Source organism: Pongo abelii, chromosome 2 (genome assembly GCF_028885655.2).
Source record: "Pongo abelii isolate AG06213 chromosome 2, NHGRI_mPonAbe1-v2.0_pri, whole genome shotgun sequence".
Lineage (NCBI taxonomy): Eukaryota > Metazoa > Chordata > Mammalia > Primates > Hominidae > Pongo > Pongo abelii.
In genome coordinates this window covers 73,986,079-74,001,216 of record NC_085928.1, presented here as the reverse complement: position 1 = coordinate 74,001,216, position 15,138 = coordinate 73,986,079, and the positions used below count along the sequence as shown (strand labels likewise).

At 39.3% G+C, this 15,138-nt stretch overlaps 1 protein-coding gene across 4 annotated transcripts in view; it reads left to right on the top strand.

The window, feature by feature from the left end:
* ITPR1 (inositol 1,4,5-trisphosphate receptor type 1) overlaps positions 1 to 14,188 on the top strand; it is a 354,448-nt gene extending 340,260 nt beyond the window's left edge. For all 4 annotated transcript variants that reach the window (XM_024244292.3, XM_009238773.4, XM_024244293.3 and 1 more), the window contains 2 exons: positions 3,472 to 3,633; positions 12,827 to 14,188. In XM_024244292.3, the coding sequence (XP_024100060.3) occupies positions 3,472 to 3,633; positions 12,827 to 12,913 (249 nt within the window). In that variant the 3' untranslated portion in view covers positions 12,914 to 14,188. The remainder of the gene's footprint in view (positions 1 to 3,471; positions 3,634 to 12,826) is intronic.
* The last annotated feature ends 950 nt before the right edge of the window (positions 14,189 to 15,138 follow it).

The following is a 15,138-nucleotide window of genomic DNA, read 5'->3' as shown; positions in this document are numbered from 1 at the left end:
TATTAGAGTAAGGGAGAGAAACTGTTCCTTAAACTTTCAGCTATGTGCAGACTCTTGCATTGGTTTTCTGGAGTCTTTTGAAGGCCTCATTAATGTGGACTCTGTTTGGAAATCTGTGTTTTCTATTTTTATAGAAGGTTTGCTAAGCAAATGAACATATGAAGGATTTGAAAGCCAGATTTTAGATGGATTCGCTAACATTTTAGGCAGTTTAGCATTCATTTGCATGTCGGTAATAAGTGAGCTACAGGTGAGTTCTGACTGCTAGCAGTGAGGACTGTGAATGTCCATCCTCTCTCCTCTCCACTGGTCTGGTAAGGCAGGGCGGCCTTTCAGAGTTCCTGCTTCCTTCTGTTTCCCTCTAGCCTTCAACAGTCCAAGCTGCTCCTGCCTGTCTGCCCTCATCCCCAGCTCCAGCCACACTGGAGCCTCACTGTGCCAGTGCCCTCTGTGAAATGCCCTCACGCTTGCCCAAGGGCTAACCTTCTTTAGGGCCAAGCCTTGCTTGAAGAGGATTCTAGCCAATTAGTCACTGGTTGTTGGGTCTTACTTGGACACTATTCTCTCTACCGCTCCTAGATACAACATAGCCTGCATTATTCCTTATTTTTTTGTTTTCAGAGAGTCTTGCTGTCACCCAGGCTGGAGTGCAGTGGCACAATTATGACTCACTGCAGTTTCGAACTCCTGGGCTCAAATGATCCTGCTGCCCCAGCTTCCCGAGTGGCTAGGACTACAGGTGGCCACTACCACAGCGAGCTAATTATTTTTATTTTTGATAGAGATGGAGTCTCACTCTTTTGCCCAGGCCAGTCTCAAACTTCTGGCCTCAAGCTATCCACCCACCTCGACCTCCCAAAGCACTGGGATTACAGGTATCAGCCACCAGGACTGGCCTGTTAAAAAGAAAATCTAGATGGTCACTCTCCTTAACTAAATTGTAAGCACTTTGATGGCAGGAATTCTATCACATACTTAGGTATCAAAACTGTTTCTCCTTTGAGGGGGTCTAGGATACAGTGACCATGTCTCTGTTGCTCACTGTAGTATCCTCAACATTGTTGTATCCAAAGTGGGACTTTGGATCTTTTTTCTTCAATTTGTTTTCCTCAATTGAGGTCAGTCTGCAAAAATATGTAGCAGCCACCGTGAGTATCTAGGGCCTCGTGCTAAGTGATCTCTCTGCAGCTGTGCTTTGGTTTGTGGCTTCAGCAGCCCAGCCCACATCATCCCTCCTTCCCTCACCCTAGTGGGAGTGAGTGATCACCAGTGACCTGTTGCCTATGTGTGCCCTCTTCTGAAAAATGAGGTTTCCTCCTCAGAGTTGCATAGTCCTTGAACATGGGCTACTTCCTTGGTGGGAAGATGTGGCTATGGCTGAAGGATTGACACAGGAGAGATGAGTATAGTCAATGATAGGTCACTGCAGCTGCACGGGAGAAAACTGGTTACAGATGGGGAAGCACTTTGGGTTTCTAAGCTAGTCATCTCTGAAATGGAATTTTTTTAACGATCTTTTGCCCATTGCTCTGTGATGGGAAATTGATGAATATAAGCTAACGTTAAGACACATGAATGAAGTGTTTATTCAGGGTATAGGAAGGTAGAGATTGCCATTTTTCTCCTCCAGCAGTCACGATAAGCAGCTCAGGCTTACTACTTAAGCATTTGTTATTAGGGTCCGTGCAGAAAAAGAGTTGCATATCATTCTGTCCTTCCACAAGCTTTTATGAATATTTAATGTCTACTATGCTCTAGTCAGTATACTAAGGTGGTTCCTGCCTTCATAAAGCTCACAAACTAGTGACTGTGACCCTGCCTGCCCACCCACCAGTATCTTAAGCAAACACTCTATGACACCTTGTTGTCAATGTGGTATGACTTCTTGTGATATTTTTCGTCTAGCTCTCCTATATGGCTTCTATATTGCTAGATGGCCCTAGGTCAAGATACAGTTTAATGATCTCACTTGATTTGTAATATTTAGACATGTCTCATGGAGTTTCGTTATTTTAAATATATTGATGCCTTATATTGTATACAGCAGAGGTGAGCAAACCCAGCCTGCTGCCCACATTTGTAAATAAAATTTTATTGGAACATGGACATACCCATTTATTTATTTACGAGTTGTTTGGGGGTTATAACAGAGTAGCTGAGTAGTTGTTACAGAGACCAGATGGCCCACAAAGCTGAACATACTTACACAGAAAATGTTGCCGACCCCCATGGTGTACACAAAGCAACAATTATCCAGCATTCCGAGTGTGTGTGTGTTTGTGGGAGGGGGCTTGATTTGTTTTAGAAAGACCATTAAATGTATCCTTACAAGATGAAACTGGTCCAGGTGAGAATGACACCAGACATGTGGAATGAGTCAGTTTTCTTCCCCCTGTCTCATGCTAAGCTTTTCTTACTGTTCATTCCTGCCTCTGTACAGAACTTATGTATGCGGCATGCTCTTTGGGAGAAAGGCATATGTGGGCAGAAGGAAGTGAGGTGGGAGGAGGAGTTGTCCCATTCTGTTAACCAGTAGTGAGAAATACTGTTTACAGGCATAAGCTATAGACATCAAAAGGATGGAGATGGACGGGGGAGGAAACTGAATGGGCCTTTCTTAGGCTAGTTGCCAGCACCCATCAACCATTTTAGGCTGGAAGGATAAAGGAAACAACAGGAGTGGTTTCTATAAGCTCATAAACGGGGACATTGACGGAAGAGCCTATTCCCCATTTTCAGCCTCTTAATGATCTCCTCACCCACACAGACGCATACATGCACATGTATCTGTTAAGTGACAGAACACTTGGGACCTTAAAATTCACTTCACTTCAAGTGTTTGCAAAAGGTTTCCCCAGTATAATGCATTTTAAAATACACAGCATAATATGAGGTCCCTCGAGCAGTCAAATTCATGGAGACAGAAAATAGAATGGTGGTTGCCAGGGGCTGGGGGGAATGGGGTTAGTGTTTAATGGGGGTGGGATTTCAGTTGGGGAAGATAAAAAAATAGTTCTGGAAACAGATGATGGGGATGGTTGCACAGCAGTGTGAATGTACTTAATGCCACTAAACTGTATGCTTAAAATGGTTACAATGGTAAATTTTATGTTATGCATATTTTACCACAATTTTTTAAAAAAACCAAACTCCTCAGCCATGTAATTTGCAAAGATCAGAGCGGCAGTGGCAGTATTCAGATTTGGAGATTAGGACTGTTGTTTAGAATCTACATTTCCCCTATATTTAAATTTAAAGTGACTTCCTCTAAGAATTAAGAGTTCCATTGTATGCAATTAAAAAGATAGCTACTGAGCAATTAAAAAAAATACACAGCACATTAGTTCTGCAACAGAAGGAGATAACCTAATGAGAGTTAGGAAACATGGCATGGTAAGCTGGCCTTTCTTGTTTTTACCTCTAGAAGTGACTCAGTCTCTTTTTTTTTTTTTTTTTTAATGTGGATTCTAGGAAAGAAACCTTGACTGGTTCCCCAGGATGAGAGCCATGTCATTGGTCAGCAGTGATTCTGAAGGAGAACAGAATGAGCTGAGAAACCTGCAGGAGAAGCTGGAGTCCACCATGAAACTTGTCACGAACCTTTCTGGCCAGCTGTCAGAATTAAAGGATCAGGTAAAGAAAGGAAATCCCAGCGCCTACCCTCCCATCACCATCCCCGCCCACCCCCACTATCACCACACCAAATCTGATGAGGAAAATCAGTAGTGCTTCACCTAAATGGAAAAGGGAGCCGGGCAACAGGGGACAAACCCACTCACTCCTCCAGTCTCCTCACCCCAATCCCCTTCACTGCCCTTTTCCAGGACAAAGCCATGGTGCTACTTTCAGTGCTGCTCAGGACATGGTTTTAATATGAAAAACAAAACCAAAAAAAAGGGGGGAAATGCAGACTACTTCAGTGAAGTACTGTCCAAAAACCACTATGCATAAAGCTATACCCTTTTTACTTTATGTACTGTGGAAGATTAAAAGCTGTTTCTTGTTTTGCTTCCTAGCCCTCAGACTTGTCAAATCCTCACCCCATATATTTAAATTCAGCATCCTAGGCTAAACCATAGTCATGGAAAAGCCCTTTTGGTTTCATTCCTTTCTCAGTGGCTTACTGAGTGGCTATCATAGTACAGGAATTGTGCCAGGTGCTGGGGATAAAACAGTGAATAATATAGACATACTCCCTGATCTCACAGGGCTTAACCATCTACAGAAATACTGCCCGCACCCAGCTTCCTATCTGTAAGATAAATGCTTTGCCCTTATCGTATGGATAGGAAGCAGGATGCGGGCAGTATTGTGGGCAGAATTTAAATTGGAAACAGGGAGTTTCCAATTTAAAGTAAGTTGTAGGGGACATGTTTATACCAAACCCGGCGTACTCTTTTTCTGCCCTTTTGACTCCATTAAAATGAACATGGCACAGTCACCAGGTGGTTATCTAGTGATAGGATGCAGCTGTGTGTTAAGGACTTGTACTCTGGGTGGTGAGCAGACCCTGATTGGTTTTATTAGTGCATTTCTGTAAGTGACTCGGATAACCATGTTCAGTTCAGCATTTTATGTGAGTTTCTGAAAGCTCTTTAATCAGCTCCATAGACAAGATTATAGTGTTGCACAGCAATAGGCATGGGCCATGTCTGCACTGGATGTAAGTTGCAAGGTACACCCACAGGTGATTTATCACTCTTACAAAGATGATTTATCACTCTTACAAAGATCGTAACTAATGAAGACCGCATCTAGAATGCTCTCACTGGAGATGGTTTACAGAGCATTTTTAATAATCATACTTTGATTTATATTAATATTTCTTTTCAAACTGTGCCCTGAGATACCATTTGGCCTCAAGTTCTTTTCTTTCATCTGTATTAAGATGCAAATAAAAAAGACTAGTAGGAAAAGAAGGCCTTATTTATGAAGGTTGTCTATAGCTCTGAGCTTGGTAGCTACATAAAATGAGTAATAACCTAAATAAGTAAAACTAATGAAGATCTAACTAGATTACTTTGCTTAATATTAACGTTTTACCCCCACTGTGAAACATTTGGCAAATGTTCTGCAGGACTAAACTGACTCATGAGGACATTGGTGGCTACAGCTGCTTCTGGCACCGCGCCCCCAACCCCCCAGTGAGGTGAACTTCTTTACACATCCAGCAAGCTTTAGTTATCTTCTTGTCCCATTTGAGATAACTGTGGCTACAAGAATCTCAGTTAAATCAGATGTTTAAATTAGGTGCCAAAAAATCTGACAGACACTGAACTAATACTTAAATAAAGGAACACTTCAGTTCTCCATAAAATCTGGTGCCATTTTCCAAAGAAACAGAGGATCTTTGTTTCACACCCGTGGTACTGGAATTACAACAGTGAGGCATTCTAGCTCTCATGTGCCAATGCGAGCGGCATTCATTCTTGCTCACTCATTTCTGCTTCTCATTGTCACACTTGGAGGCTCTTTCGGGGTATGTTTCAGTTGATCTGAGAAGCTGGGTGTTACCAATTTACTAGAGAGTTTCTTAAAATGTATCTGAAACAAACTATTAATGGGCATTCTGTGGTGGTAAAACCAGGCAACACCTCCCTACACTATCTGTCCTTTCAGAGCTAAGAATCTGTTATTTTGAATTGTTCACGAAGAGTGATTCTGAATCTGCTTCAGTGCACACTTTACAAACCAGTGAGCCTCGTCAAAGGAGTGAGTGAGTTGAGCTGAGGAATTAGAGTAAAGAATACAGGTATAGTGCCGGGCGTGGTGGCTTACGCCTGTAATTCCAACATTTCGGGAGGACAAGGAGGGTGGATCACCTGAGGTCAGGAGTTCGAGACCAGCCTGACCAACATGGAGAAACCCTGTCTTTACTGAAAATACAAAATCAGCTGGACGTGGTGGTGCATGCCTGTGATCACAGCTACTCAGGAGGCTGAGGCAGGAGAATCACTTGAACCCAGGAGGCGGAGGTTGTGGTGAGCCGAGATCGCGCCATTGCACTCCAGCCTGGGCAACAAGAGTGAAATTCCATCTCAAAAAAAAAAAAGAATACAGGTATAGGACAGTACCCGAGACTTCAGATGCCATCTCACCTCATTCCCTTATTTTCTTGATGAGGATACCAAAGGAGCCCAGAAGGTTCTTAGGCATTGCCAGGGCGGAAGCTCCTGATCATCCAGTCAGGGGTGTTTGTGTGTGTTTTCATTTGCTTTGTTATGTCACTGTACTGTTTGCCTGTCATGGTTGACTGTTTAAATTCTTACTCTTTTTTTAAAAAAAGCTTAAAGTTTCAGAAGTCAAGTCACATCATATACTTAAATGATATGGAGGATACATTCATTGTCACTTTATACAAGTGAGCATAGTAGAGACTTGGCATTTCTAAAATCCAAGATTAGATTATTTTGGTTAAGCCAAAGTTTTAGTTTAAACAAAATATGTAAAATTTGATTACATATGGACTAAGTTTCATTAAGTGACATTAAAACCAGTATGGCTTAAACTGCTTGATTCCAGCCTTTTATGCATTTTTTATTTTGAAGTTGGCAGTTGGAACCACTCTTCAGAAAGCCCTTCCCCTGTGAATGAATTTGAACTGTTTTTTTCTTGGAAGATATTATAAGTTAAAAAGAAGCATGAGAAGCCAGTAGTACATTCTCAAATGCTTTTACCAGGATTGATCTACTTAAGTTTTAAGGTACTCAGAATTACAGGAAAAATTCAACATAGCTGCTTTTTTTTTTTTGAGGGGGCAGGGGGATTTGCACCTTTTAAAAGGAACTAGTCATTGTTTTCTTTTGATTACGTAACTTCCTACAAACCTTTAATGCATTTGAGAATCAACTTGTTGAATAGATTTGAATTTTATTAAGTTTGGTTATAGCAATCATAAAGGTTTAAAAACCCTTTATGTGCAAAACATATTAAAAAATGCAGATATGTTAGAGAGCTGCTCTTTCTTAAATAGTAATTGTGAGAATTCTTGCTCTTTGTGGGCAAAAATTTTGAATTAAAAAATAAAAGCTCCATGAATGATTAATGAACAAGAAATTTTGTGATATTTTTTAAAACAGCTATGAAAGAATACCATTCACTAGTAAAAGTGCTAGAAAACACAAAAATTGCTCCATTACTTAGAGGGTTTGTTTTGTTGTTGTTGTTGTTGTTTGTTTTAGATTTTCTGATTCAAAAACCAGCAGAATCGAGCAATGATTGATAGCTTAAATGTGGATGACTTTGGTCTCAATCTTTACTGTTATTTACCTCTTTGGTTGTTTTGTTATGTATCAGTCTGAGGGAAAAAAGTTCTTGTTAGGATATTAGTAAAATTATGGTTAGTGGTGTCACTTTTTCTATTACTGCCAAGAATGGTTGGTTAGGATTGCTATTCTAAGTATTATTTAACGATGCCTCTCATCTTGAAGTTTCCCCTCCCAAGAGATTCTGAATACTAAATGTGATTCTCTTACATTCTTATTCCAAGGAGAACTAATGTAAGAACTTAAAAATCTTTTGCATGTTTTCTTCATAATGCAAAAGAGCAAATACTAAGAAGGGCTAACTTTCTTGAAAATATGACTGGCTTCCTATAGGACAGCGACCATTATTTGTTGTTGCTAGGAATACAAGAAGTGCTTGAAAATTCAGATCATATTACCATGTTACAGTGTTTGGCGTTTTTCATGCAAGAGGTTTATCTTGCTAACATTAACCGCTTAAGGATAGAAGGCATAACACAAGATTAGAATAACTGGCCAAAGTTGGAAAATGGAATATTAAACGACCCGTACTGCGTCTATGTTCCTTATACTGTGCTGGGACCACAAAAGAAGACTAAGTCAACATCTGCCCTCTAGATCCAGGATCTAGCAAGAAAGACAAAGAAGTAGACCTCTAGCAATCTGATACAGTATGAGTGACTTGAGGCATGAATAGTTTCATGGAGCACAAAGAAGTACGTAGGTAGTGGTCCTGTGTGAAGTTTGCAGTGCACAAGGAGTTTAGCTTTTATAATCTTACAAGCAGGTGACTTCTGAGCTGGCAGAGAAATGCAGTAGGGGGCTTCCCAGGAAAGGAATCAGCACGAGCAATGGCATGAAAATGCATGGCATGCTCAAGGAATGGCAGTATGTTCTGGTTAATTCCATTCCTTCTTTCAGCCAACACGTATGAAACCCGTTTGCCAGGTGCGGCATTAGGTACTGGGGCTACATAGATGAATAGATCCTCTTCTCTGCCTTCAAGAACTAAAAGTCTAGAGTGGGAAACAAGTAAACAGACCAATTATAATTAAAGTTGGTGAGTGTGTAACCGAGCTATGAACACATTGCTCTGGGAATGAAGAAAAGGGAGCGATTTGTTCAATCTGATCTTCGGGAGAGGATTAGAGTAATTACCACAGAAGTCTTCTCAGAGGTGGTAATTCAGGAGCTTGGTTTCAAAGCCTGAGTAAGAGTTGGCCAGGTGAAATAGAGAGAAACAGAGCATTTGGGATCAACTCTAAGAATCTGAATGATATCTATACATTGATAGTAAATCAACATAATTGTATTCAAGGGATGGTTTGGTTTCATTTCTCAGTATTTGAGGCTCATCATTCTGAACAAGACTGATTTTATAGGGCTGTAGAAAATAATTGTGATTACTAGAATTTGCTAGCTGTTTAGCATCTGAGTAACCAAGACCTTACTGTAACATGAAAGCAGCTTTTCAAAGACTATTAAGATGTGTTATAAACCAGAAATGTGGCATTTGTGTGCTGTCAATGAACTTTCCTTCCAGTGCCAGCCTTTAATCATTTAGAGGCAATACTGGTAGATTAAAATTTGCCCATTTCTACTGTATGCCTCGTGTTTTCATGAACAGTCTTTCAGATGTTTGGCTGTATCTGACTTGTAAAGCTACACTATTCTTTGCTTCTTGTTTAGATGAGTCAAAAGGAGGAATGCTGAAATTCAAGCTAGTTTCTACATTTGTATAGATGTGAAGAACAGCATTACTACAACTGTTTATCCTCAGCTACATGGGAATTTTGAGGTTTGGTTTGGGTTTTTTGTTTTGTTTTGTTTTGTTTTTGAGACGGAGTCTCCCTGTGTTGCCCAGGCTGGAGTGCAGTGGCACGATCTCAGCTCACTGCAGCCTCCACCTCCCAGGTTTAAGTGATTCTCCTGCTTCAGGCCCCCAATTAGCTAGGATTACAGGCATGCACCACCATGCCTGGCTAGTTTTTGTATTTTTAGTAGAGATGGGGTTTTACCATGTTGGCCAGGCCGGTCTCGAACTCCTGGCCTCAAGTGATCTGCCTCCCAAAGTGCTGGTATTACGAAGTGAGCCACCATGCCCAGCCGTTTTGAGGATTTTTAAATGTACTATAAATGAGACGTCTCAACTACTCAAAATAGATGTTTCAATATTAGAATTTTGAATACAGTTACCATAGATTTTTTTAATCAAGAGTCAATTTTGTTTCAGATGTCCGGAGAGACTATTATCTGACAAAAATGCTAAGGATAGACTTTGGTCATTATATTTGTTTTGATATAGGTAAGAGTAACAGACAATAATGATGCCTTATAACAAGATATATAGATAGTATGTGTGAATGTATGTAGGTGGGGTAGGTAAGTAGATAAGAAGAATTGAACTAATAAAACCAGAAATTATGTGAGAATATGCACTAAGAGGCTGGGGAAACCTAAGCGTCCAGAATTGTCGGCCTCAGTTTCTTATAGGTCAGATTTAGTCCTTCAGGGTTTTCAGGGTTTTTTTTTTTTTTTTTTTTTGGTTCTCTTATAATTGTAATTGGATGATGACTGCTACTAAAAGACCAAACACTTTAGCAGTTGCCCAATTCCTTCTCCTGTAGCAGTCACTTAAATGGCAGTGATGTTGACTTAAATGACAGCCATTCTGTCTAAAAGGCCATGGTTAATCAAAACAGGATCAGTCAAATGTGTGTGCCTACTGTATGCTCAGTTGCAGAGAATCTTCTCCAAGAGCTTCCCTCATTTGAGAAAAATAATATATGTACACAAATTACTTTTAAAAAAAAAGTGTTCAAGTATATACTCAAAATGATCTTGTCCAATTTTGGAGATGATCACTGAAAAACCTCTTCTAGAGCAGTGGTTCTCAAAGTGTAGTCCCCAGACTGGCAAAATCTACATCATCTGGGAAATCGTTAGAAACGCAGATTCATGGGACCTACCCCAGACCTACTGAGTCAGAAACTCTGTTTCTGATCTGTGTTTTAACAAATGTTCTGGGTGATTCTAGTGCATGCTGAAGTTTGAGAAGCATTCTTCTAGGGAAACAGAAAAGAACATTAGATGTGTAGTTGGTACTTAAAATTATCAGGAATATGACGACCTGAGCAAAGAATTGGCCAATAACCCACATCAGTGGGGAGCCTTAAGGTTAGGGAGGGAGGGAGGATGGGTGATGGGATCACTTATAAAGACGAATAGGGCTGCTATCTGAGGAGGTATCAGGCCACGGCTGTGGAAGTGAAAAGGAAGCCAGGCAACCAACTGAAGACTCCTTTGTTGTAAAGTTTTAGAGGTTTCTTCAAGTTTAAGAGAAAGACTAACTGACAAATTGAAAAGTCAAGGAGAGCTGATTTAACAAACAGGGATGAAAATATGCATACTAAAAGGTCATCTCAAATACAAGTAGTTATTTAAAGCAAAATTACAGGAGAAAAAAGTCTTAATGGCCAACTTTGACATTCAACTTTGAGTTGAAAGATTTCAGCAGCTTTAAATATAAGCTTTGAGTAAAGTATCCTTCAATAAGGGTTGAGCACACCAAAGATTTTTTTTTTTTCCAAGACAAGATCTCAGTTGCCCAGGCTGGAGTGCAGTGGCATCATCACTGCTTAATGCAACCTCCACCTGCCAGGATCAAGTGATCCTCCCACTCTTAGCTTCTCAAGTAGCTAGGACTACAGGTGCACGCCACCATGCCTAGCTAATTTTTTTCCCCCTTTGATAGAGATGGGGTTTTGCTACGTTGCCCAGGCTGGTCTCGAACTGCTGAGCTCAAGCAGTCTGCCCACCTCAACCTCCCCAAGTGGTGGGATTACAGGCATGAGCCCGCTGCACCTGGCTGAGCACACCAAGATTTCTAAATCAATTTGAACACTTGAGATTATCCAAATTTAGCTAAGTTGTATTGGATTCCCTCTCAAAGTTACCTGCCAAGGGAAGGGTTGTGGGAGAAAAATCTGAGCTAAACATCTGAACTATCAGGCAGTAAGATGAATGAATTACTGGCATTTTAACCTAATTGTGAATTTATTTAATGTGTCATATTAGGTTCTCCTTCCTGAGCTGAATCTGTGGATACAGTGTAGTGTGTAACACTTCCTTTAAAGATATCACTCACCTAAGGAAACTTCAGGGGCTAGCTGGAATTTCCTAATCCAATTCTTTATTAAAAGCTTTATTAAAAGCTACCTTTTAGAAATATTAAGTCCTTGTAAATCTTCTCATCTAAATTATAACAGAGAAAGCATCTCCACAGGAGCCTAGAAATAGTATTTTGATTTGAGAGGATAATGCTAGTTTTGAAGAAGAAAAAATAACCACATTAAAATTGAACCTAGGTAAATTAGTCTTGTTTTATGTTCCCTCCAGATATTTTGTACCAAAAATTAGTTCATGTGAAAAGTGAGATTAAGGCATCTACTATGTGACAGATGCTGTGCTAAGAAATTTACATATAACCTCGCAATTCTCCACCAATCAGCTAGGAATTATCATCCTGATTGTATGGATGAGAAAACAGACTTTGATAAGTTAAATGACAAAACCATAAGAAAGTAGATCTGATTTCAAAGCCTTTGTTCTTTTTACCCTAATTCCTCTACAATTTTAGGAAGCTAAAAACATAGGAGTAGGACCTTAACCCACTTGCAGACAACAATTTTTTCGAATATATATTTCGTACAGCCTTTTTATCTCAGTTGACTTGAATGCTCAGCCTAAAATCCAAAACTAAGACTAACTGGGTTAAGGAAAATCTTAATACAGAGACAGAAGTAAGTATGCCCTAAAATACCGAGAACAGGTCTAGAGACCCATCAACATGAGAATGTATTTAGTTCAGCAACCAAATGAATAGAATCGGCTTCTTGTTCGGGGGTTTGAAAGCACTTTTTCATTTGAACTAGTCTTAGGCAATGGTCTCGCCTGACCTTCAGCGAGCCTCAGTGTCTACTGGGTAGCAAGAAATAGATACCGTGAATGGTCACAGCATTATTTACAGCATTTCATCATTCTGGACCTCAAAGAGATTTGAGAACATTTCTCATTTTCCTAGTTATGGTAGGTAATTTTTTCTTTCTCTAACCAACTACTCAAGAGTCATTGAAGAGAAAAATCAGGACCCACTGAAAGAGTGTGGACATAAACCCTCCCTCTTAAACCTAGGATTCTAAACACTGCTTTTCTTGTTACTATGGCGTGTTGTTATTATCGTACAAAGCCACCATTTTCCAATGAGTCTTCAAATCATTTGGAAATGGATTTGGGGAACAAGAAAGAATCCTGTGCTTTTATTGTTTTTTGTTTCTTTATGAAACAAGTAGCAAGCAATACTTCTGAATGTTACATTGCATGACTAGGTCACAGAATTTCCCATTCTGCCTAAGAAGATGCCTTTTTTGAAGTGCTGTGTGTTTGATATAGCGATGGTACACTATTTGTAGAAAGTGGGTTTCAGTATAAACCATAACCACAGAGGTAAATCTATGGTTCAGTATGCAATTTGACGTACAGGAAGTATCTGGGTCTAATGATGAAACTTTTTAACTTTCCAGATGACAGAACAAAGGAAGCAGAAACAAAGAATTGGTCTTCTAGGACATCCTCCTCACATGAATGTCAACCCACAACAACCAGCATAAGCAAATGAAAGAAAGGAATTGTATTTACCTTTTATAATTATTATTAGTGTGGGTATGGCTAATGAGTTCTGATTCACCCACGAAGGTTACATTTATGCTGAATACATTTGTAAATACTCAGTTTTATACTGTATGTATATGATTGCTACTCTAAAGGGTTGGATATATGTGTTGTAATTAGAATTGTTGGCATGATGACATTTCATTTGTGCCAAAAATATTAAAAATGCCTTTTTTGGAAGGACTAACAGAAAGCACCTGATTTGCACTTGAACCAGATTATAGATTTAAAAGTATATGACATGTATTTTGTATTTAAAACTAGAATAGCCAGTATTTATGTTTTTTATAAAACTGTGCAATACGAATTATGCAATCACAATACATTTGTAGCTCCCGAGTGTCCTAAAGGGAGTGCACATCTTTGAAGCTGGTGTGTTAAAACTATGTAATAAATGGTTAACTATCAAATGATGCTGCTGCCAAAATTATATTAATAGTGAGTTTCAGGCCCCTGGGCATTTTGTACCATGTAATTATCCTATGGTGATGCTGTTTCTCGTTAGTGGCAGTAGTGCCTCCGTCTCCTAGTGATAATGCTCCAAGTCTATGAACTGTTAAATCAGCATTCATTTTAAGAAAAGCAACTTTAGTTTCAAAGATACTTTTAAGCTTCTAAATTGATCATTTAAACTATTTCTTTAAATAAGAGAGCCAAATTAGAGGCTCATACTTTAGCTTGTGAAGAAGATAATGAATTTTTTAAAGGGAACTTTTTATGCAATGTTCAGGATAAATGCATACTGCTGGCCAATCAGTGTCATCTCCTGGGTAAATTTTGATGTCACGTTATAAAGACATGCATAATTGATGGTTTCTAGATTATCTAGTCCAAACAATAGAGTTTATTTTTTCTTCATCTGAACCAACATGCTACAGTAGCTAAGAAGTATTAAAACTATATACATCCATATAAAGATGAAATATGAACTATCTCATTAGAAGTCATAGTTGAACACAGACATGTTATTCTTCTGAAAGAGCCACGTTTTGGTTTTATTTCTTGTCACATGATTTCTTTTCTTGATGGATGAAAAGTATGAAAGGAAACTTTTATATCTGTTGCCTAGTTTTGTACATGGATCTCATTTTACAAGAGAATCTCTCTGCAAAAAAAAAAAAGTTTAAAAATGCATTGAAAGCAGAGTTCTGAAATGAGTAACGTTTGTAAATGCATATATAAAAATAAATATTTAATAAATGATGCAGAATATACAGTGACTGGCTGGTGGCTTTCATTTGGCATTTGTGACTTAACTGCTATTCCAATTATATACTTTCTTTAGGATCAGTTTGAAGTACAATCGGTTTGCTTACCAGGTTAATTCAGAAAATGTTTACCTGATTATTTAAAAAAAACACTTGCTGTTGTTATGACAACTCTGAGGAGAATTATTAGAACAAACATTGGGGAGTATTTAGTACAACAGTCATTCATTCTTCTGGATTAGTGACTGCCAGCCAGGCTGTCGGGAGCGTCCTACTAAATCTCCTGTCTCTTCTGCTTTTACTGGGGGATCTTTAATTTGCTGTATGCAATGTGGAAGTATCAGGAACAGCTGAAATTTGTTTTAGTTCATGCCCAGTGGTCAGGGTCCTTCAGCAGTGTAAAATGTTTTTACAGAGCCACCTTGCCTGTCCAAACGTAGTAAAACCTGTTCCCTCCTCAAATCAGTGCTTGCCCTGGCTGCTTTTTTTCACACTAATTTTCTCTATGCTTTGGTAAATAATACCACCCAATGTTGGGAACTGGGTCAAGATTAAATTCCAGTTAAATGGCTAGTTTTGTAACTAATGCTTCTATTTTATAAATTTGATAACGTAAAAACAAATTAATTTTTTCCAGTCAGTGCAGCCTGTCTCCACAAAATTTTTCCATCGTAAGGCAAGCCTAAGACAGATACCTACTTTTATCTGTAAGCGAAATGGCAATCTATGCTAACCCCCACAACGCACACGTTAGCTAGCAAGGACTTGCTTTTCCCCTGGGCTTTCTCTTTGATCTCTCACACTGCCCAACGCGATGTGGCAGTGTGTGTGGTTTGTCTCCCAAGTCCCATCCAGTTCATTGGAAAGTTCTGCATTGACATGCCAAGTTGCAGCTTTTACAGGTTTGTCATGTTCCGTTTGAATCCTGTCACTTAAGATATAAATCTTCATTCAGT